The 23,759-nt window shown below is 43.3% G+C and overlaps 1 protein-coding gene across 1 annotated transcript in view; it reads right to left on the bottom strand.

Annotated features, from left to right (window-relative positions):
• Positions 1-5,884: 5,884 nt before the first annotated feature.
• LOC122939842 (alpha-2-macroglobulin-like protein 1) overlaps positions 5,885-23,759 on the bottom strand; it is a 128,320-nt gene continuing 110,445 nt past the window's right edge. The window contains exons 29-37 of the mRNA XM_044296032.1: positions 21,997-22,178; positions 21,010-21,225; positions 17,717-17,844; positions 15,779-15,869; positions 14,196-14,264; positions 11,295-11,397; positions 9,419-9,460; positions 7,544-7,678; positions 5,885-6,037 (exon numbers count right to left, since the gene is read on the bottom strand). Of these exons, the coding sequence (XP_044151967.1) occupies positions 6,006-6,037; positions 7,544-7,678; positions 9,419-9,460; positions 11,295-11,397; positions 14,196-14,264; positions 15,779-15,869; positions 17,717-17,844; positions 21,010-21,225; positions 21,997-22,178 (998 nt within the window). The 3' untranslated portion in view covers positions 5,885-6,005. The remainder of the gene's footprint in view (positions 6,038-7,543; positions 7,679-9,418; positions 9,461-11,294; positions 11,398-14,195; positions 14,265-15,778; positions 15,870-17,716; positions 17,845-21,009; positions 21,226-21,996; positions 22,179-23,759) is intronic.

The following is a 23,759-nucleotide window of genomic DNA, read 5'->3' as shown; positions in this document are numbered from 1 at the left end:
ATACTGTGAGCATGTTGGACGCTGGAAGCAATTAGTGCGATTAGTAGAGTTTCCAAATTTAATGGCAATGGCTCAGTTTCTAGTGATTGTACTGCCGTACAGCTCAGTTACTTTTTTTATAAATTAAGTCTCGGGCCTACCTGTATACAGCCTTATTAGGTTATATGTTATCCTTCGGGGTCATTTCAGGACGTTGCTTTATTGATCTATATGGGATGTGTTGTTTTTTTCTGTCAATGACAGAGGATATTTGGTCATTAATGAGACCTTATTTACAGCACAGTATTGTCACCTAGTGTCATCAATCAATTAAAATGTAAGTATGACCTGGTGATGTGAATATACTGTTTTCCAGTTCTATATGAACCATGGGCAGGTAGTAGGTAAGGCAATAAGGAAGCATAAGTGATATGCAGATATGTATCAGCTATTAATATTATCACATCATGTTTAATATCATGTTAATTAGTACTACCAACCATCTTATTAGTAACTAAGTCTTTGACGTGCACTACCTAGCACCTAGTTCTATTGGCGAATACCTCTGCCTGGCAAGTGTAGTATACGTTCATTGCACTTTAAGTCCAGAAACAGGTGCATTAGATCTATCTATGTTTCATTTGGAGACTAAGTCCGAGCTCAGCTGCAGTGTGATTGAACAGAAGCAGATGATGGAGGCTAAGCGTAGGCGCAGCCGTAGTTCGGCCCTGCGCTCGTCTCCAGTCTCTAAGTTCAGACGCAGGCGCACTGAATTCAAGCAGCGCTCGTAGAGGGTAACTTCAGGCACCGATATTTTGTGCGCAGCTGATTACTAGAACACTCCCTTTTGTGGATGACGATTGGGACCGTCACTGCTATTTCGTGAATTTTCATAGGTAACTCCATTCAGTTACGTTCATTCTTTTGTAGTATTGGATCTCCCCTCTGCACAAAAGGGGGTGGGAGGCTTTATAAATTTTGGTTCAGCGTCCAGCATTCAAGTCTGCCTGATACCCCTGATGAAGCCAGATTAGCTGGCGAAACATGTTGGGGGGCAGTTGCTAGGTTTTAGACTCTGAACTCTACAGACAGTGCTAGTAGTGTGCCAGTTGCAATACAGTACTCAAGGTCATATGTACTCAATGAGGACAGGAATTGCCTCATAGAATCACTTCACAACAGGCTGTTTGAATACAGTGGAGTACTGAAAATACATCAGCTAGTAGAGCAAGTGGTTCCAAGGAAAGGCAGCATAGGGTAGTGCACCCCCGCCTGCACTCCTGTGGTTATAACATTGAAATATAGCACCTACAGTGTTTCAGATAGTTTTAATCTTTCAGTTTGCTCACTTTTGCCTATTAATGTCACGACCATATTTATGGCCGTCACTCCTTGGGAGCCGCATACAGTTGCCCACGGTTTGGGTTGTAGTGTCAACCGCAGCTGGAGGCATAATGTTGTTTGCCGCAGACAACAGGTATGTGTGCGGTTCCCTTGGAGTTGTGTGCGCGTTTGTATGCACTTTCGTATGTCTGTGTGCACTCTGTGTTATGTGTGGTGTGCACTTACATCTTCCCCTCACTGTGGCTGTCCGTGGCAACGTTTGGTTATTAGTGTACATGTGGTGGCAGTGTCCCAGCCTTCGGGCTGACTCCCAGGACACGGTTGCCACCTATGTCGTTGCCTGCGGCAACAGCCACAGTGTGTTCGTTGTTTGGACACTTCCCCTTTAAGTTGTGTTTTCCCTTCCCTGGTGCTGGAAGGGTTAACTCCCTTCCCAGTGTGTGTGTGTGTCACTGGGTGTGTCCGACTGTGGGCTGTGGCTTCTTGGCCTATAAAGCCTCACTGTTAGCACAGGTCTGAGGGTTGCTTCAGCCATGCTTAGCTGGAGCAGCCTCCTGTGTTTTCTACCTGCCAGTGAGAGCCACCCCTGTGGTCATAAAGATATTGTCACATTATGTTTATGTCATGTTGTGTGAGATGTCCATCTGATGTTCTGTTGGGACCTTCCTTTGTTGGTTTGTGCAGCTAATGGTTCTGGATTCCTGTGTGCACAGGGATCCAGTCAGCAAGGCTGTGGCAGGTTGGTGGAACTACTTAGTTTGCCTGCCATTTCCGTTAGTCTGTTTGTGTTCCCCTTTTCCCAGCAGCTTGGCCATTGAGACTCCTGCTCCTCCGTGCCTAGGAGGAGTAGGTCGTCTTACCCTGACTCCTAGTCCAGGGACCGGACGGAGGGTGAGTTAGGGATCCGAGGTTCCGGAGCATGGGTCCTCCTACCTTAAAGGTCGGCCCATGCAGCTAGGAGTTAGGGTCAGGTTAGGGACACGTTAGGAGGTGACCTGCTCCCTAATCCTGTCTTCCTGGCCGAGCAGCCTAACACCATCTGGCATCGCACGGCTGAGGGTTTTCTCCATCCTCAGCCGTGACAATTAATCTTAAACCAATAAATTAAAAGTTATGTTTTAGTGTCTGGGACAAGAGTGGTAACTAGCCTAATTGGACTTTTTGATTGTTATAGATTGTAAACCCTTCCTAGACAGGGTCCTCACAGTTTTTGGAGCTTTAGGAGGAGAAAAAGATTGCATGCAATCTGTGGCGGTAACACGAAATCCAAACGGGTGCCACGGGTTGCATGCTTGACAGCCGTCAGAAGGTCCACCCCGTCTTCAGTAAAAGTTATATACCTTCCCTGCCCTTGTTTGCTAGACCACGTGTCTGTGGTCAGATGTATTTTGGCACCGACACTGTGTGCCAGAGATACATTCACTTGCAGCTGAACATGGCCATATAGCTCTGGGATGCCCTTCTGGCAGAAATATTTCCTTCTGGGGACCTTCCATTGCGGTGTGCCAATGGCCACAAATTTTCTAAAGGCCTCCGAGTCCACCAGTTTATATGGCGGTAGTTGGCGGGCTAGCAGTTTCGACAAGCCGGCGGTCAGCCGTTGGGCAAGAGGGTAATCCGGCATCATCAACTTTTTATGTTCGAACATTTGGGCCACGGAAGCCTACCTTTTGCCAGATGAACTCGACGACGGCACAGTGGAAGGTGTAGTGGAGGACAAATGGGAGGAGAGAGGAGAAGAGGCAGGACGTGGAGCGCCAGGAGTGTGGCTTTGTGGGTTCTGACGGTGTTGCTCCCACTGGGCTCGGTGATGGGAGGCCAGGTGCCTTCTTAAGGCGGTCGTCCCTAGGTGAGTGTTGGGCTTACCGCGATTAATGCAATGACAGCACAGGCTGCAGGTGGCAACACTATTGTCAGCATCTGACACGTTAAAAAAAGCCCACACTATGGAGCCATGTGCTGGCATCCTGGGAGCGCCAGATGTGACCGTGCATGGTGGATGGCTCGCTCTAGATACATTTGCAGTCTGCTTTTTGCCTCCTGTGCACTATAAGTTCTGCCTGCTTCTCCTCCTTCTTCTCCCTATCTGCTGCTCTGTCTTTCCCTCTGAACTCCCCTCCTCTTCCTCTCTTGTGGGAGCCCACGTGACGTCCATCGACACCTTATCATCATCACCTTCACCATCACTGACATTAGATATCTCGGAGTAGACAGCAACAGCGGGGACCACCCTCCTTGGGCCAATCTGGGTACTGTCGTCAGACCGCTGGATGGCGGCCGTTGCTACCTCCTCTTCCTCATTTGATGCCAATAATGGCTGCGCATTGGTAAGGTCTGGGAATGGATGGGAAAATAATTCCTCTGACTTGAGTGTAGGGGCTATTGTGGTGGTGGTGTCTTTGGGGGTGCACACAACAGAGAGTGAGGAGGGTGCTGATACAGAGGATGAGGAGGGTGCAGAAGCGGAAGGCTGAGTGAGACACTCAACCAACTCTGGTGTGTCCTTTGACTTAATCGCATGCACCTTCTGCAACTTCCCACTTAGGCTCCGGCCTGGTGCACCTGCCTGACCCCTACCACCCCTGTGGAATGCAGTAAATGATGGCCAATGGGATAGAGAAGGCGCTCATAGGGTAAGTAAATTCAAACAAACAAATTTCTAATGAAAGAAATGGTTTGCTCACCTACTGCGGTTGCATCAATTGGATGCAACTGCAATGGAGATCTAGTATAGATAAGGGATGGTTGGTGCAGCCAAGATCCGTCCTAACACCTTGGGCAGGGGCCACCCTGCCACTAGGGTAATGGAAATGAAGAGAAGTACGCTACACCTTAAGTGGAGCGTGTGGACTGCTGGGGGCGCACGAGACAACCAAACAAGGACCGTGTTTTAATTTCGGCAGTATTCCATTTATTCGTAAGACAACGCGTTTCGGGGTAAAGTCCCCTTTATCAAGTCTGAGCCGGGAGGGTTAGGAGAGTGTCACGGCTCATCTGAAGAGGCACGTGTAGAACGCGTTCTACACGTGCCTCTTCAGATGAGCCGTGACACTCTCCTAACCCTCCCGGCTCAGACTTGATAAAGGGGACTTTACCCCGAAACGCGTTGTCTTACGAATAAATGGAATACTGCCGAAATTAAAACACGGTCCTTGTTTGGTTGTCTCGTGCGCCCCCAGCAGTCCACACTGCTCCACTTAAGGTGTAGCGTACTTCTCTTCAACCCCTGTGGAATGGCTTGCCTCTTCCTCTGCCTGTCATTTTCAAAATGACCCTGTGCCAAAGTCTCTATAGAAGAGCAGTATTTGTGGAAGCAGGTATATTGCAGGCCTCAATCAATATTTTGTGGAAGCTGGTATATCAATCCTCTCTATCAGTATTTTGTCGAAACAGGTATATAGAACCTAATAATGAGTATTTGCTGTAAGCTGGTAAATCAAACCCCTTAATCAATATTTGGTGGAAGCCAGTGTATCGCAGGCCTCAATCAATATTTGGTGGAAGCCGGTATATCAATACCCTGTATCAGTATTTTGTGGAAACAGGTATATAGAAACCAATAATGAGTATTTGCTGGAGCTGGTATATCAAATACCTTAATCAATATTTGGTGGAAGCCAGTGTATCACACTCCTCAATCAATATTTTGTGGAAGCAGGTATATCGCACCCCTTGACAGGTATATCACACCAGTTGCAATTAGTTATTCCAATAGAGTTTGTCCCTCTATATAGCTGCAGTATCGCAGCAGAACCGCACACACCTGCTAAACAATATAATTGCACTATAATATGCTTTCTATGTTAGAAAGTATATTATAAGTATATCACACCCCTCTATATGTCACACTTATCGATAGCACACCTATACCAGTCCTTAAAAGGACTTTTGTGGCCATATTAGCTAGCATTTGGTGTCCCTAACAGTCTGCTCCACACAGCAACCTCCCCCTACACTGGCAAAAAACTGAATGTAAAATGGCTGCCAGATCGGGTTTATTTATAGTGTAGGGGGTGTGTCCATGTGCTGAAACGTCTTAATTGGCTGTCCTGTACCACCTTATGGATGTGTCATGGGTCAAAGTTCTGCACAATGCAAAGAATATGGCGCCGGCGGTCAACGGCATATGTTCGCCTGTTCGGCAAACCGCAAACAAGCAAAGTTCGCCACGAATCGACCGCCGGGCAATCCGCAAGGCCATCTCTACCCCTATTTGGCTGAAAGGCTTCCCCAAAATAGCATTGTGGGAAAGCCCACCAGCCAGGCCCCTCTCAGGTTCATGTGACTCTCCATTTTTATCCTCCTTGCCCTGTTTCCCTGTAAAAGTAAAACTGTGATCACATTTTTGCGTGATTCGTCCACACTTTGGATTCGTTTGCAAAATAATTTTTGTGAAATTCGTGACGAATCCCATTAGCTTAGAATCGATTTGCTCAATTACAGCTCCAATGTCAAATCCAAATAAGGTTGTCTTCTTTGAACTACTGTTTTGAGCCAGTCACTACAGGTACTGTACTAATGTACACGATTATCATGTTCTTAATTAATTCTTAACACAAACTTTAGATGTTGGAAGCTTTTTATTGAGTGTTCCATTAAAGGAGACAGAAGATAAAATAGAAGACTTTATATAGTTGTCATGGTCTACTCTTCCCCAGCAGTGTCACTGTATATTATAATTCTTAGTGTTCCGTGACTTCTATCTTCTTAAATCCTATGAGAAATAGAAGACATGAAATCAATATATGTTCAAATAAATTCATTTTTGCACCGAACTAGTTATATTTATGGAGCACGTAACTAGTTGTTAGAAGCTTCATCTTAAAACTTTATAAATTCAATGCATTTTCTTTTTCTACCTCCATGAAATCAGTATGCATATATAATATCAACTAATGTCTCATCATTTTTTGATGCTTATTATTTCTGGATTTAAATGAATAGGAGTAGTTCTGCAGTTATAAGCTCTGTCTACTACAGAAATGGATGGAGCCGCACAGTTCCAGGGCTACTGCATTTGCTGTAGAACAGTTACTTAACAGGGGTGCCGTGAGTTGGATCCTGATTTCTCAGATATTGATGGTCTATCCTGAAGATAGGCTATTAATATTAAAATATTGGAAAAACCCTTTAACCGTGGGCTGTTAATAGACATACGTCTTCTCAAAGGTAAGTTCATAAGTGTCATAACATTATTTAAAAAATGGCAAGGACCTAGCTACAGGATTGTAATGTCCTTATAAATGATAGTGTTTTTGATTACACTAGCAAATAAACACTAAAATAAGAGGAAATGCCATAACTGTACATAGATTAGTAAGTTCTCTAAAGGAGAAATCCAAATCTAAAAGGGATTTTCCGAGGGAGATAGTGTTACGGAAAAAAAAAGGGGTGGGGTGTCCAGAAATGAGTAACGAATGTTAATTCTGTGTTGAAAATCCATGTTCAGGATAAAAAAAAGGGGACTTTCATTAGAAAATATCTGTTTCAACACAAGGTTAGTATGCTTTGGTTCCAAAGAGTAACTTCAACAGGCAGCCAATGGGAGTTGCAAAGTGTAGCGCACAAATGGGATCTAATACGGTAGCTAAAATTTTAAAGTATGAGCATGAGACTTCTAAAAGAGACATAGACGGGGAAACTATGGATAGGAAAGGGCTGTCCAGTCACAGATGTGTAATAAAATGATTTCTGTCCAGATTAAAAGTAAATCAGATATATGCTGGAACTGGAGAATGAACTGTAACAGGACTTCTGCTGTAAGATCACATCTGCCTCATCCTCTAAAACTCCCACCCTCTGAGCTTATGCTGGAGGTGATTTGTTCCATGTTTTGTGGAAGTGTGAAATATAGTTAGTTGTTTCGGGCACTAAGTATTTGAATCAAAATTGTAGGTTTATGGTATACCAGCATCCACTGAATTAGCTATCCTGAATATGAAAATGGAACAATTATGTATGGAAGCAAGAGGGGTGGTATGTTGTATCCTGGATGCTGCACAGGACCTGATATTAACACATTGGAAAGTGGTGACCTGTTTCAGGCCACGATTGGCTGAGCCAACATTTTAAATACATTTTCTATGTGTTGAGCAAGGGCATGGAGACGAGCATGGAGTAGCATCAGAAAGGCAGTGACTGGGGATTAATGAGGTGAGTAATGGATATTTTATATTTTAAAGAAAAGTATAAGTATTATAAAGATATTAAGAAGTCAAACCTTTGAAGAAACACCATTTAGATGCGTAGATGCTGGAATTGAAGCAGCAGCCTTTCCCTTCACATTCCTCCTTTGTTATACCGGAGCGTCCACAATCACCTCTCTCATCGACCTTTACATCACAGTGAGCTACGACTGAATGTAGACAAGTCAATAGGGATCATCAATATAGCCATTACTATTAGGGAGCTCTTTAAAAATGTCCCTTTAGAAGCCAAATACGTATGGGAGGAGCAGGACTGGGAACATAAAGTGGCCCTGGAAAAAATACTAAAAGTGTTTTGTAGTTGCGATCAAATTGATGGAAGGCAGGGCCAAAAATACCATATTGTGGCACATTATACCACCTAACAGAGCCAAATACCACAGAACATCACTAAATACTGCCAGCAGCACAAAATACATCCCAAAAACATCCACTGGCCGGCCGCGAGGAGGGCCCAGGCAGCCCCCTGGGCATCGGCCCACTGGGAAACTTCCCTGTAAGGTCTATGGCCAATCCGCCCCTGGGGAGAAGGGAGTCCCACTCAGTCTTTCCCATTCAGCAATAGCATGTGGCCACGTTTTATTAACAGACTGCCATATAGTGTTTATCATGCAAGAATACTCAGGAGCTGACTGTCCCTGTATAACTTTTATTTAAAAAAGTAAATTTCCCTCTGGTCATTCTTCCACACATAGGCCCAAATTTACTAATCCTATAGCTGGCGTAAACTTAAAAAGTTTGTCCAGACCATTCCCCAGATTTATTACAATGGCCCAGGCTGGATGATAAATGTGGTGCAGGGATAGACACTTTTGTCAAGCTCTATACCAACTATTGGCTGGCTTACTTTGAGACAGCATTTTGTGTCAGTATTGTGGGACAATTTGGATGCAAAAAGGCAGACCTTAGGCCATGTCCCTTCCATTTAGGCTCCATCTCTTTCAGACAAGCCTACCAAGTGGCAGACACATTGGTAAATCTGGGCCAAGATGTTTTTTTTTATTGTGTTTTTTTCTGCTCTGCTGGTGTTTTTTTCCCCAAAATGCAGTATGGTCTAGATATCGCAGAATTTTCAGGCACTTTTCCCATAAATTTATCTATAGGACTACAAAAAGGCAGTGAAAATGTATGTCTTGAACAGAAAAAAAGCCACAAAAACTATTAAAATATATGACTTTTTTATATGCTACAAAAAAGTAGAAAAAAAATGTGCAGAGAAGGCCTAAAAGTAGTGTTCATGTGTCTTCAAATAAAAGATAATTTTCATTAATACACAATTTAGTAGGGCTCATAAACAAACATATTTTTAGTCCGCATCCAATCCAAATTTTTTGCGGGTCAGATGCGGACCCATTAACTTTAATGGGCCTGCAAAAGATACAGACTCCTTGTGCTGTCCACATCCGCATGTCTATTCTGTGGCGTCTGCAAAATGATAGAACATATTTTTTTCTTGTACACATTACAGACAAGGATAGGACTGTTCTATTAGGGGCCGGCACGGCACACGGAATGTGTGAGGGCTATATAAATAACACCCCTGTCCACGTGAAAAACCTGCTCACTGGATGAAATCTTTAATTACAGACATATCTCTAGGTGGAACCCAGGGCAGGAAAAGCCAATCCAGAACAGAAGCCGCTCCCTCCGGCTGGAAATACTCTTAAGAGGTCCAGACACGAAGGGCCAATAATACAGAATAAAAACGGGAATAGGGAGTGCTAATAAAAGTGGACTTTTATTAAAAATTAACTGCTAAAAAAAAACAGGGTGACATGTTTCAAAGGGGGTCTCCCTGATGAAGACAGGTTTACAGTTTTACTGATGATATAGAATGCAGGCGAAAAAATGACTACTCAGATGGAACGAATCATTGGCTCATTCCTTACCTCCACAGCAGGGGGCGTTGTACTCGGCCACAGCATGCTCCTCTGTAATAGAGAGATAATATACAGCAGGAATGTGAGACTCACTGATAATAACATATGATTTATCATAAATTATGTTAAAAGAAGTTTGTCAGCATAGACATAGGCAATGGCAGGAGACAGGAGGTAATACATACCTCTGTCCTCCCTTCTAATCACTGGAGTGCTTCTCCTCTGCTCTAGCGGTCTCCTGGTTGGATGCTACAGCTGTTACTTATGGCAAGGAAAGGGAGCTGCTCATACAATGAGCCAGAAGCACCCCTCGATGCAAGAACAGTTCATTTTTACAGTGCTCCATTGATTATAATCAGTGACAGAGATACTTATTACCTCTTGTCTCCTGCCCCTACCTAGGTCTATCGGCAGTTTTTATTTCTGCCACTCCTCCAAAAAGCCCCAGTCTTTGGAGTGTATGGCTTATAGTAATTCTGTGGACAGATACAGCACTTCTAGCTCCACAGTGGACCTTTGGAGCTCCTTCTCTGTTGTCTGTTGTATCTCTGATTAATACCCTCCTTGCTCGATCTGGGAGTTTTCAGGGGTTCTCTTCTCTTGTTAGGTTTATAGTTGTGCCATATTCTTTCCATGTTTATATAATGGATTCAATAGAGCCCTGGGTATGTTCAGCGTTTGACACTTTTTTTGTAACCAAATACGGATCTACACTTTTCCATAACGTTGTCTCTGTCCTGTTTGAAGAACTTCTTCAGAACCAATGTAGTTGTACTTACATCATGTGACATTTTTATTGCACATAGGAGGACCTTAGTAATAATGTTACTGCGGAAGTTAAAACAGTTATCCAATATTTTGATACTGATGACCTATCCTCAGGATAGGCCACCAGTATCTGATCGGTGGGGGGGGTCTAACATCTGGGAGCCCCATCGTAAAGCTATTTAAGAAGACACTAGCGCCCCTGTGAGCACTGCTACCTTCTCACAGCTTACCCAGCAGGAATGGGGCTGAGCGCGACACCAAGCACAACCGCTATACAATGTACGCTGTGCTTGGTGAGAACGAAGAAGGCCGCAGTGCTCACAGGGGTGCTAGTGTCTTCTCAAACAGCTGTGTGCAGCACTTTGGAATATTCTGCCATTATACAGGTGAAACTCTAAAAATTTGAATATTGTGCAAAGTTCATTTATTTCAGTAATGCAACTTAAAAGGTGAAACTAACACATGAGATAGACTCATTACATGCAAAGCGAGATATTTCAAGCCTTTATTTGGTGTAATTTGGATGATTATGGCTTACAGCTTATGAAACCCCAAAGTCACAATTTTGAGGTACCCTTTGCTCAGGGGGTATGGATTGATTAGCTGACACTTGTCAGCTGACAGAGTGTGACACTTTAAGCCTAGAATATTGAACCTTTTCACAAAATTCAAATTTTAAGCTGCATTAATGCAATTCCTTTTAATTTGCATTACTGAAATAAATGGACTTTTGCACGATATTCTAATTTTTTTAGTTTTACCTGTACACTCAATGGGACAAGAAATAAACAGTAAACTAAACATATTGGATCAAGTGAAATTCATGTCCCCCTAGAATTTCACCTCACATAAATGAAGGACATGTCCCCTCCTGCTAATATTTTTTGTGATACTTTACTAATGATTGTACAGAGTGCATTGCTTGTTTTAGATTTTAAAATAATCTTCACTTGATCCAACATATTTATCACAGCTGTATCAGGATATTATATTTTAGCTTTAGACAGCAAATTTCAGCTGGTAGCAAAGGGTTTCCCAAATACAGAATTTTACAGAATACATTACTAATATGTAAATACATGAATATTGTACTTTATCCCCTTATATTTTCTCATACCTGGAAAATAATAATCATGGACTACAACAGTGGCGGGCTGAAGATTCTCTACATTTGACTCTTGTTCCAGAGAAAGGACATAACTTTCAGTTGCATGGGTGAGCTGCGGGAGAACAGAATTGAAAGAAAGTAAGGCATTTTTGGGAGAAAGATCCAGGGCTGGAAGGTCAGCAATTTTCATTAAGTTTTATTTGGATTCTAGATGATGTATTCCTCACAGATCCATATACTTAAGATGGTCAAACACCTTCAAATGGTGTCGGCAGAACGATCATTCAATGGACAGCTATCTCTCCCGACTCTGCCGGACATGTATGTGTATTCAATGGAGAGAGAGGAGAAAGCCGCTGCCAGACACCTCTTATTTCGCAGAAGAACAAAAGGATTGGCGGAAAATATTCCCTTTGCCCAATTCTTCTCACCCCGACAGCTGCCTACACACAATACACTGTCAGCTAAACCTGCCGTTCCCGGTGGATTTTGGGTTCGGCTAACAATGCACTAATGCGCTAATGTGTATGGTGGCCTTTACAGTCCTTTGTGAGTTTTGCAGTGTCCTCCTGTGAGGTGACTCATGTACTGTATCGGATATACAGCCACCAGGTGGCAGCAGTGCTGAGACATCCAGTCTCTGCTACTACTACTACTACATCCTCCTGCTCCTAACAATTTCAATACAGGAAGTGGAACACAGGTGGTGAGTTTTTGCTGGGGGCAGAGGCTTCCCTTATGGCGGGGACTGCTGCCTGCATTTGGGGGGCTGTAACAGGCTTTGTCTGAGGGGCTTTTCTTGCTATGATTGCATATACTGTATGGTACATGTAGTAGGCACTGACAGTTTATGTTCCTGTCTATGTATTTGTAAGGGGTTGTTTTTAGCAGATCACAATATATTTTCTAACTATTTTGGAGAACTTGTAATTTAGGGAAATTCAGAGATACTGTTAGTAATAAAGTGTGAAATATCACACGTGTTCCATCCCCCAAAACATGAAGACCATGGGGTCTCCTTGGTGGGTTTGATATGCATTGTGCAATGGGGGTGTCTGCTTTATTATGGAAGTCTGCCAAATGTTCTCCATTGTGACACCTGAGTTCCCTGATAGTTTTGTCAATATATTGAAGACGACATTCTTCAATATATTGACAGTCGATGAAGGATATAATAAAATACTGCTCATTGGTGACAGAACATAGGAGGTTCTTGCCTATATCAATAGATCTACAGGCTATACAGCACCCACACCTATAGGTGCTCAATATTTTGGCGGGTAATCCAGCCTAATTGGCCTATGGTTGAAAAAAAACATATAAACCGGCCTATCTTTAATATTACAGCACCTTTGATATGTAATAAGTGGGTCCTGGCCCTCCAGATGGCCTATATCAGGGTCCGTCCTCCAAATTCGCTAAAATTTTAGGATGAGGTCTTTAACTTGGGTGTGATTGCTATTGCATGAGTGGTAGTATGCTTGCTTGAGAACCCCCTTGAGGTGGCCCCTACTCTCAAATCAGTCACTCAAATAAAATTTGGTGAAACATATGTTCCAGGATCTTAAATACTGGCCTTAGGAATGCCCCTCTTAAGAGCCTCTGGGACTTTCACTGCAACAGATTGTTGGTTGCAGTACTTCATGCACATGTTCCAGAAAATATTTTACTGTCGGTATTTTGGTAAATAGTAAGATCATGACTATTGGTGATGTTGGCCTGTATTTCAGATGTAAAAAAACATGCCTAGTAAAAAGATATTAAGGGCTACCATGAAATGTGAAAATTGTGCTGCATTGCCTTTGCAGAGAATCAACACTTTGTCAGTGTAACATAGTCACATTAAATTACAAGATTAATAGGCTTCCATGCTTTCCCCAAATACAATGTTCCTCTCCCACCAGCCCAGGTACAGGCTGGCATAGGTAGGCTGTCCGTCACCAAGTGCCTGAGATGGTGGATAACTCTCTGATGGAACGTGAAGATATTATCTGAAGATGAACTCTAGAAGGGTGGTTATAAAGCAATTGTGACCAAATATGTTCTTCTCCCTTTTGATGAAAGAAGTACTCTATTGCATGGCATCCCTGATCGTGAGGAATGGAACTGTAGAGGGCCTTCACATCCATACTTCCCATAGACGTGATCTCTTCACAGTAAAGACCATCAAGTTCTGCGTGAGAGTACCCACCCCAGAGACAATAGGTCTTCCTTTCAGTGGGTTAACCCCTTTGTGGATTTTGGGCTCACAATAAAAGCAAGCAAACCATGGATGTTTAGGGAGAAGGTAGGCCATCTCGGTTTTATTAATAAGATTGCTTGCCAGGGCATCATCTAAAATCAACCCAAAAGGTGTAATTGATCTGTGACAACATCCAAAAAAGTTTCCATGACCATCTTGTCATTAATTGGAGGATTTTTCTGGGAGGAGAGTTGCAAATCAGTTAAGGGTCCCTCACCTAGCCTGCTTCGCCCCCTCAAACAAGTCAGTGAGGAGTTGTACATGTGATAAATCACTGGGTTTTATCTCAAACTGCAGACACCATTTTTTTTGTCGTATGAAGCAAAAAAACCTTTTTCCATTTGAGCTTAGGTATAACCGAAATATTAAATCTGCGTGTTGGGAAAAAGACAAACCAGCGTTCAGCACTTTCATTTCGTTGTCACTGAGCTGTCAATGGGATAAATTGAGAATTTGGAGATTGTCAGTCCTAATGTTAGAGGAGCAAGTCATTGATGGTCGCTTTTCTTTTATCTTAGGAGGTACAGTAGACAGGGATGGGGGTCCTGCCTAAATAATCTTCTATACTGCTAATGCCCCTGCCTCTGCACTCTCAACCTCAGAAATTGCCTCTCTTTGACTGAGGCTTGAATTGTTTACTGGCACTATTGTAGTCAGGTTCTGCTCACCGTATCCAGATAAATGGTAACCTTCTCTGCTGATACTTCTGTTCTTTGGACGCCTGGATGTTGTTTCAGCTATGAAAGTAGATTTAATTTTGTTATGAAATGATCACTTAAAGGGATTCCGTCACCAGTAAATCGTGTGTAAAACCAGACACAATGGGGGAGATTTATCAAACTGGTGTAAAGTAGAACTGGCTTAGTTGCCCATAGCAACCAATCAGATTCCACCTTTCATTTTTCACAGCTTCTTTGGAAAATGAATGGTGGAATCTGATTGGTTGCTATGGGCAACAAAGATAGTTCTACTTTACACCAGTTTGATAAATCTCCCCCAGTGCCTTGTAGGACTAGCTCGGCTGAATGTAATGATACCTTTCACTTAGCCATCAGTTACTTCATTCTGGAGAGAAAGCTCTTTTAATTCATATGCAAATGGTAAGCTGTTCCCATTAAAGTCAATGAGAATCTCTGTCCACTACACAGTTGATAAAGCTGTGTATTTCCAGCCACGGAGCTACAGATGATTGCCAGGGGTGCCATCTGTCGGACCACTGCCGATAAGCTAGTCATGTCCTATGCTTAGACTTAAAGAGATTGTGCAGCAATTTATATTGAGGACCTATCCTCAGGATAGGTCATCAATATCGGATCAGTGAGGTCCCAACAACCGGCATCCCGCTGATGAGCTGTTTGAAGAGGAGGCAGCGCTGCATGCAAGCACTACTTCCTCTTCATTGCGGATCCGCAAAAAAAGGATGACTTTCCGTATAGCGTGTGATGAAGTCAGGCGGCACAGCGTGCTGGTTAAGGGGTGCTCGGTTTGTGTGGACGTAATCCCAAAATCAGAAAAATGAAAGAAAACCGGCACTCCCAAAAATCTTTGCTGGTGATAGATTTATTGGTCACTCATATTAGGGTGACGCGCTGCGTTTCGGCAGCTCACAGTAGCCTTTTTCAAACAAGAAGTGAGAAGCAATATGAGCACTCATATTGCTGCTCACTTCTTGTTTGAAAAAGGCACCTGTGAGTGCCGAAACGCCGCGCGTCACCCTAATATGAGTGACCAATAAACCTATCACCAGCAAAGATTTTTGGGAGTGCCGGTTTTCTTTCATTTTTCTGACTTTCCGTATAGCATCCGTTTTTTTTTTATGGATCCATTGTAACCATGCCTATCCTTGTCAGCAAAACAGACAAGAATAGAACATGTTCTATCTTTTTGTGGGGCTACAGAACAGACATACCGAACGGACATGGAAACAAAATACGTTCGTGTAAATGTAGCCTTACACTGCACATAGTCTGCGAAGTGCAGTGTAATGATGAGTACTCGCGCCATTCACTTGAATTGGGAGAGTATTAGTAATTACACTACGCCGCTGTCTCCTCGTCAAACAGCTGATTGGCTGGGGTGCCAGGTGTTGGACCCCCGCTGATCAGATGTTGATGACCTATCCTGAAGATGGGTCATCAATATAAATGACTGCACAACCCTTTTAATATAAACTGGACAACCATTTTAATAAATATAGTTTGTTCAGAGAGTTGATTATGTGTCTTATCTGATTCTACCGAACGTTCCTCACCTTTTCAAGACTCTTTTTATCGGGAATGTATCCTGATGTAGGCTCAATTAGGATCAGTGCCATGTTGGTGTTTTCTCGCTTTCCAGTATATCTACAGATAATATAGATTTCAGATGAAGGCACTTGTGTTTCAAAAGTAAGGTATGAAAAAATAGGATCAAGAAACAGCATTGAATACAAATGAATCAAAAGCAGTAGTTTAAGTGGCTCTGTCAAGTCTCCTCTCTGAGAGTAGCATGGGATAGAGAATGGGATCCTGCAGGATTATATGGTTTTCTATGATTTCATACAGTATTTTAATGCTTCCAGAATGCGTAGAGAAAGCCTGTGAGTCCTGCTTGGCCCACACACATTGACAGCTATAAATGTATACAGATAATGCTGTCAATCAATGTCTGTGGACAGGGGAAGCAGGACTCACAGGCTTAATTTTGGATACGGGCTATTACACAGCTTTTAACATGAACATACTAAACAAAATCATAGAAACCTATATATCGCAGAGCTCAGCATTTCCTCCTCTATTATATACTGCCCTCAGATTTGGGTTTTAAAATGACAAACACTCATTTATTGGGTGATTGCATCTTTTGGCTAGCACCCAATCATGGTTTCTGGCTAGCAGATCATGCTGTGTAAACAGGGATCTGCTGCCAAGAAACAGTTAATCTGTATGGGGATGGGTGATCACAGTGGCGATCACTGGTCCCCATACAGAGGAGACAGCTGTTGCGGCTTTCTGTAGATGCAGCTATCATCTCTTCACATGATCAGTTATTGGGAAAGTTTGATTCATTCCCGGTAATTGTCTGTTTTGTCCATGTGAAAGCATGATCTGCTGCCCAGAAACAATGATTGATGTGCTTGCACGAATGACAGGATCCCCCGATGAATGAGCGTTTCGCTTGTTCACAATAATTTACCCGAAAATCAGGCAGTCTAAATCCACTGTCGGAATAACTAAGTCAGGTTAACATGTTAGCCCACTGCTAGATCTGTAGCTCTGGTGCTGGAAGTTGGCGCCAGAACTACTCAGGTGTGTTTACGGTGTAGTGAGCAGAGCTGGTTACTGAATGCTGCTCCCATTTACTTCAATAGAATCAGTGTCGCAGTAACCAACTCCATCCACTACTGCACAACAGCTTACCGCAGACCCCTGATGATCAGATATTGATGGCTTATCCTGAGGATAGACCATCAATATTAAAATGTTAGAGTACCCCCTTTAAAGGGGTATTCCCATCTCAGACAATGGAGGCATATCGCTAGGATTTGCCCCCCATTGCCCCCCACCGCTGGGACCCACACCTACAATGAGAACGAAGCGGGGAGCGCTGTGGCTGGAGGACCCTGGATTTCCCGGGGTCCGTCCACTACCAAGCGCTGCTCCCATAGAAGTGAATGGGAGCGCACCGCGCATGCGCGGCCCATGCTCCCATTAATTTCTATGGGGCAGACGGCAATAGCCGAGCCAGCTCTCGGCTATTTTTGGTGGCTCCATAGAAATGAATGGAGGGAGGCTGCGCATGGGCAGTGCTCCCTCCGTTCATTTCCCGACTCCGTTCTCATTGTAGGTGCGGGTCCCAGCAGTGGGACCCTCACCTATCAGACAATGGGGGCATATCCTAGCAATATGCCCCCATTGTCTGATATGGGAAAACCCCTTGAAGGGAGATAAATAACAGTATTCTAGATCCTTCTAGCAAGGATTTTGCCAAAGATCTTGGTCGCCATAATGTAAGGTGCAAAAGGTATAAATGCTTCTATTTGGAAGTACAAATAGTATTGAGAATGTCTTAAAAAAAAAAAAAAACAAGGGGCATGACAACCACAATATAAAGACAAGTAACTGCATAAACCTGGCACATCAGATACTACTGGATACTACTAGAAGTGTCATATTTGTGCACTGTGGTATTCTAAGGAATTTTCTCTCACCTGACATCCACATGAACATCAAACTTCTTCTGTGATTCATGAGTGCAGGCAGATGGCTCAGTACTTACATTGAGGGAAAAGTAATCTTTGTCAGATGCTTTAGGAAAAGCGTTATAATGTAAGTGTACCTAGAAAGAGAAGACAGAAAGTTTTAAACTAACAAACCCCGGGGAACACATATTGAATTTAATAGTTTCATACCCTTTTGTACAAATTACTTTTACTTCAGAAGGAAGAGAACAAACTTCTACCAACCAAACCACAGACTCTTCCAAAGTGAAGCGTGACCCATCTGTAAGGGTCTTGCCCTCATCAGTGTAGAGATGGGTATTGTTTGGCTGGATGAGATGTCTTTGATGCAACTCTAGTGCGTGTTATCAAATACTGATTAATGTCTGAAAGTATGTACTGTAAAATTTGTAGAAGCATAACCGTCCTGGTTCTGTTATAAATAACGACCATGACATTGGTGTGAGCTGTAGATTTAGTTAATGATAAATATATACTATTATATAATGGACAAAGACATCGTCTGTAAGGCTACTTTCACACTAGCGGTTTTACTGGATCTGGCAGGGTTCAGCAAAAACGCTGTTACTGATAACCATCTGCATCCGCTATGAACGTATCCGGTTTTATTATGTTTAACATAGCCAAAACGGATCCGTCATAAACTCCATTGAAAGTCAATGGAGGACGGATCAGTTTTCTAATGTGGCAGAGAAAATGGATCCGTCCCCATTGACTTGCATTGAGGGTCATGTTTGTTCTCCGGTATGGGAATGCAACTAAACGGAACAGAATGAATTTTGGGGCATTCCGTTCTGTTCAGTTCCGTTTTGTCCCCATTAACAATGAATGGAGACAAAACTGAAGCATTTTTTTTTTACGGTATTTAGCCCCAATGACGGATATTAATACCGGAAAACTAAAATGCTAGTGTGAAAGTAGCCTAACGATAGCTACTGAGCCTATTTCTGAGTCATCACTCATGCCATACAAATGAACTGTATGTGTACTGACTATCACGAACACAGGGGCTCAGCCACCAAAGCACCTTAAACACCTATACCATCAAGGGCACCTCAACTTCCATCTGGCTGGTGTTCCCTGCAACAGAGAGTGCCTGGAGGATTTGATGCTGTCTTCCCATCCACTGCACTGCCAGCACAGGGAGGCTCTGCTAACCGTGAGTAAATGAACTACTACCGCCATCGGCCTACCGTAGCCTCACATGTTTCCCCTGCGGTCCGGCTCGTTGCGCAAGCAGATGCCTGGACCCCATGTGGAACAGAAGCATGGCAGTCACAGGCAGAGCTGCACACAGACTAGATATCCAGGAGCCCTCTCATGAAGGCAGGAGATACACAGGACAGGAATAGAAGCAGAAGCAGGATATACATGAAACAGACAGGATAAGCAATGGAGCACTACCAGGCTGTACATGGAACAGATAGGTTACAACATCAACAACACTTTACCAGGTGACACCACACAGAAGGGCAGATGGCAAAACCCCCTGGGTCAGCAGAAAGGTGCTACACCCAGCAAGACAAAAGACAGACCAACCACAAGCCCTACAGCTCACAGATAGAAATAGCTGCAATAAGGAGGGCACCTGATAAGCCACACCCAGGAACAGACCAGGGAATATTAACCCCACCAGAACCAGGAGAAACCAGAAGCAAAAAACATACAATCACAAGTGTCAGTTCACACCAGTCACAGAATGCTGCAGCCAGCACGCCCCAAATGACAACCAGCATACAAAGGATAACTGTAGCTAGTACGAGGTTACAGGCAGCCAGCCTACACAAAAACAAGGAGTGACAGAACAGCACTGTGATACATTTACAGGCCATAGTTCACACACAAGGCCTCAGCCAGCACACATCACAGAACCTGTATACATGGAAACACCCACAGCCAGTACACAGAGCGCATGCAGCCAGCCTGCACGGCACCGGTGACAGGAGCCAGGATACAGTGACAGGATATGGATGTGGGGAGACACAAACACAGGCAGCAGTTCACACACAACACTGCAGCCAGCACGCAGCCCCAAGCAACCAGCATACACAGGAGTCAGCCTGCAGCCAGTATGTGAGAGAGCATGCAGCCAGCCTGCACGGCACCAGTGACAGTAGCCAGGATACAGTGGCAGGATATGGATGTGTGGAGACACAAACACAGGCAGCAGTTCACACACAACACTGCAGCCAGCACGCAGCCCCAAGCAACCAGTATACAGCGGAGTTAGCTTGCAGCCAGTATGTGAGAGAGCACGCAGCCAGCCTGCATGGCCACAACTGTCAAAGTGAACCACACTGTGTCAGTTTTACAGTCTAGGACAGTGATGGCTAACCTCCGGCACTCCAGTTGTGGTGAAACTACGACTCCCAACATGCTCCATTCATTTCATTTGGGGTTCTGAGAACAGTCAAGCAAGTGTGCATCTTGGGAGTTGTAGTTTTACCACAGCTGGAGGTTAGCCATCACAAGTCCATGATGTGCACAGCATCTGTACCCCCGTTTGGCATGTGAATCATAGGCTTGACCCCACAGTGCTGGTGTGCTCAGGGTGAACACAATGGACCTCTGACCATCCAGAAGCTATTGATCAGCTAACCGTGCTGCTTCACACTGCCAACTCACCTTCCCCTGCGGAGATAGACAACAGGCTGCTGTCTAAATATTTGTATATCTTCCCTTTTTGGCTATCTTCTCCTGTTGCTCCCTCTGTTACTTGTAGGGAGCTTTCTATATATCTCTCTCTTCTCTTTCCCTTGACTGCTGTTGTCCCCCTGTCTTGCCTCTCTGGCAGTAGTTCCCCCTTTCCTCCCCCTGTATGTATACCTCTTTCGATATAAGGGGAGAGTTAATTGTTAGGTGGGTTAAGGGGCTCTAAGTGTGTGTGTACGGTGTACAGTATCTGCATAGTTGTGGGTGGGTTTAGCACTGCATATAGGAGTAATTTGGGTGCAGGGCTTTGTAATTAGCACTAATATATGTATAATAAACTATAGTGTGTTAGTTAAAAAAGTTTTATTATTAACACAGAGTGTAGTTGATCATAACGTATGCCATAGGGCAACAAGAAAGAGAAGGAAGGAAAATACTGGGAAAAGGAGGGAAACTAGACATAAACTAGCACTCCTCCTTCAAACGAGTAAGTAAGGTTATGGTAAGGTAGTTTTATTATAAATGGAGGTCATGACATTGGTGTGAGCTCTATAAACATTTAGGTGATGATAAATATAGAATATTTTCAACCTCAGGCCACATACACATACCTGAAGTAAGACAAAGCCATCGCCTTTATTGCTAACTGTATATTTTTCAGGGATTTTTGGAAGGTCAACTGTTTGTACAAGAAGACTGTTGCTTTTTTCCACATGAACTATTTTCTGGAAACCGGACTCAGAACTAATTGTCACCGTTGAATCCCTCTTCTGGTTGTTCGTGGCTTTGGCATATTTGGTCAGAGCTTCAAGGGCCACAGTTGTGTCCTAAAGGAAAGATGAGGTTGAATTCACATAGGTTACACTGGCAACTGAGAAACATAACTTACACTGTCTACAGGGGTGCACCTAGCCTTTCTGCTGCCTGAGGCAAAAACTGAAACGCCCCCCCCCCCCCTCAATGCCAATTTCTTAATCTAACTCCTTTGCCAAAATGAAAGTGCTCATTGCCCATGGCCTTTTCGCTGCCCCCCTCTTGCCCCTACCTGGTGCTGCCTGAGGCGATCACCTCACCTGGCCTAATTTGTGATGCAACCCTGACTGTCTATACTGGAAAGAAAATTGCCTAACTGAAGCTGCAGTGACAAGAACATTGAGGAATTTAAAAGATCCAAAACCAAATGCAAAAACCTATCTTTGATATCAGCTGTTGCACATTTTTATACACTTGTATGACGGTTGTATGTAAATGCAATTTTCAAGTGACCCAATATTTTCTGTGTTACTCTCCATGAACTATTAGTGTTCACACGTGAAGGAATTGCTGTAAATTTACAACCCAAGTACAACTCATCCACATGTAGTGGAACAAATTCACATGAATGAGCATTTTTAAATCTGCAGCCTACAGTATGATTTTTTTGTGGGGAAAAGCCAACACAAGGAGATTTGTTATGTGTGTGAACTTAGTCCTACTCTGGGAGATTTTCCAGGTGTTGTGGATGTCATGTGGAAGCTAGGATGTAGCAGTATCACACTTGTGTGACGCTGATCTTAGACTAAATAGTTGTGCGTTTTTTTTTAAGAACGAGATGCAACCTGAGAAGATCGGAAGCCTCCATAAGGATTTTGTAGGGTCGTTAGCAAACCGATGACAACTAGACTTTCTCCCAGATCTTTGCTGGTTATTGTCTTGTCGGAAAGCAAGGCTAGAACAATATATGATAGCGTCTCAATATCATCAGGCTCTTCAGGGTTTTGTTTCCAGTGTTTTGTTCCTTCTGTTAAGAAAATAATTAATAACATGTTCTTAGAAGATCATAGACAGAAACACAAGATAAGCCACTACAGATGAAAGAAGGCAGATTGACCAGCACTCTCAGCAATTCTTCTATATTTAAACTGAAATAACCAGATATGTTGTTGGAAGCCCAGTACAGTTCTTACTAAGAGTTTACATGCTATGAGTAAAAATCTTTCAGGAAGCGTAAGTAGTTTTATATTTATGTTTGGAATTACAAAAATTGCAGACTGCTGGGTACACAGTTTTATTTTGTGTACTACTGGTGCTGACCTCCTTTATATGCTAGTTTTAATAAAGGTCTTAGGCCTTGGGTACACATCATTTCTTGCCTTCATAATGTGTTTAAGACCATTAGTTGGGTTATGCAGAGGTAGCATTGGTACACCACTCCATACAAAGGTTAACCCTAATCTACTACTTTTCTAATCCACATTATGGCAAAAACTCCTTAACTAAGTAAAAACTGTCTATTTTTACTTTAAAGAAGTTCTCCTGAAATGAACAAAATACAATTACTGAAATTACCTAAATAATACTTTATTATAAACACAATACCAACATCAGGGGGTGAACATCAGGGGAAGTAAAATGGCAGCTGCCCTATTTGCACACACAAAACCCGTCCTAATAGTCCTAGTAACACAGCTGAAGTTACTTCAAAGCAGTTAGCTAAAGAGCTGTCTCAGAACTCCTTACTACTCTTGCTGTCATAAATTACAATCTTACATGCAGCTCATAAGATATTAGCTGTGTGTAGTAATGGAGTGAAAGTACAGAGAGGTTGGGGTATGTGGCTAATAAGCAGCAGCGCTTGTATGCACTCTGCCATATTACCACAGCCTACGACAGTCTGTTGTGCCCATCCACTCTGTACTTTCACTTCAATGAATTGTTCAGAGGAGAATCAGCTTTTTTTGATCGAATTGCCCCAAAGAACCCACTACTGAGGAACAAAAGGAAGAGAAAAGCTTGTGTACTTTGGCCTGATGAGTAAAAATTTGAAATTCTTGGTTCCAAATGCCACATTTTTGTAAGACACAGGAAAGGTGAGCAGATAATTTCTAAAGGAGTGCTTCCTATCCCGAAGCAAGGAGGAGGAGGTAAGATAGTGGGGGTGCTTTGCAGATGACACTGTTGGTCATTTATAAAAGATTCAAGGAAGAAAAGGGATGCGAATAAGTTCTTAAGAAGCTCTGCATCTAATGCCACCAGATGTAAGGCAGCTATCCTATAAGTCAATGTTCGACCCTAAAAATAGGTCTTGAGACATGATTTAGATATTAAATAAGCCAGCACCTCATCTACAGACAGCTGTTTTGGGGTGATTGACCCCATCAGTGCAGAGCAGAGAGTACTGTCTTAAGTGGGTGAGAGGCCTAAGTCAGGATTTGGGGGTACTATCTCTCCTTGGGGAGAGAGCGCTTTAGTCGGCGTGAGGAGACTTATAGGCCATACATGCTCCTTTGGAATTTGTATTGGCCTTTCTGGTGGCCAGTTGGATGGGAGCATAGGTCAGCTTTTTTTCCTATAGTGTGCAAGCACGGCCACCACTGCTGGA

This window comes from Bufo gargarizans, chromosome 6 (genome assembly GCF_014858855.1).
Source record: "Bufo gargarizans isolate SCDJY-AF-19 chromosome 6, ASM1485885v1, whole genome shotgun sequence".
Lineage (NCBI taxonomy): Eukaryota > Metazoa > Chordata > Amphibia > Anura > Bufonidae > Bufo > Bufo gargarizans.
Note: the sequence above shows the minus strand (reverse complement) of the source record. Positions and strands in the feature narration are given on the sequence as shown.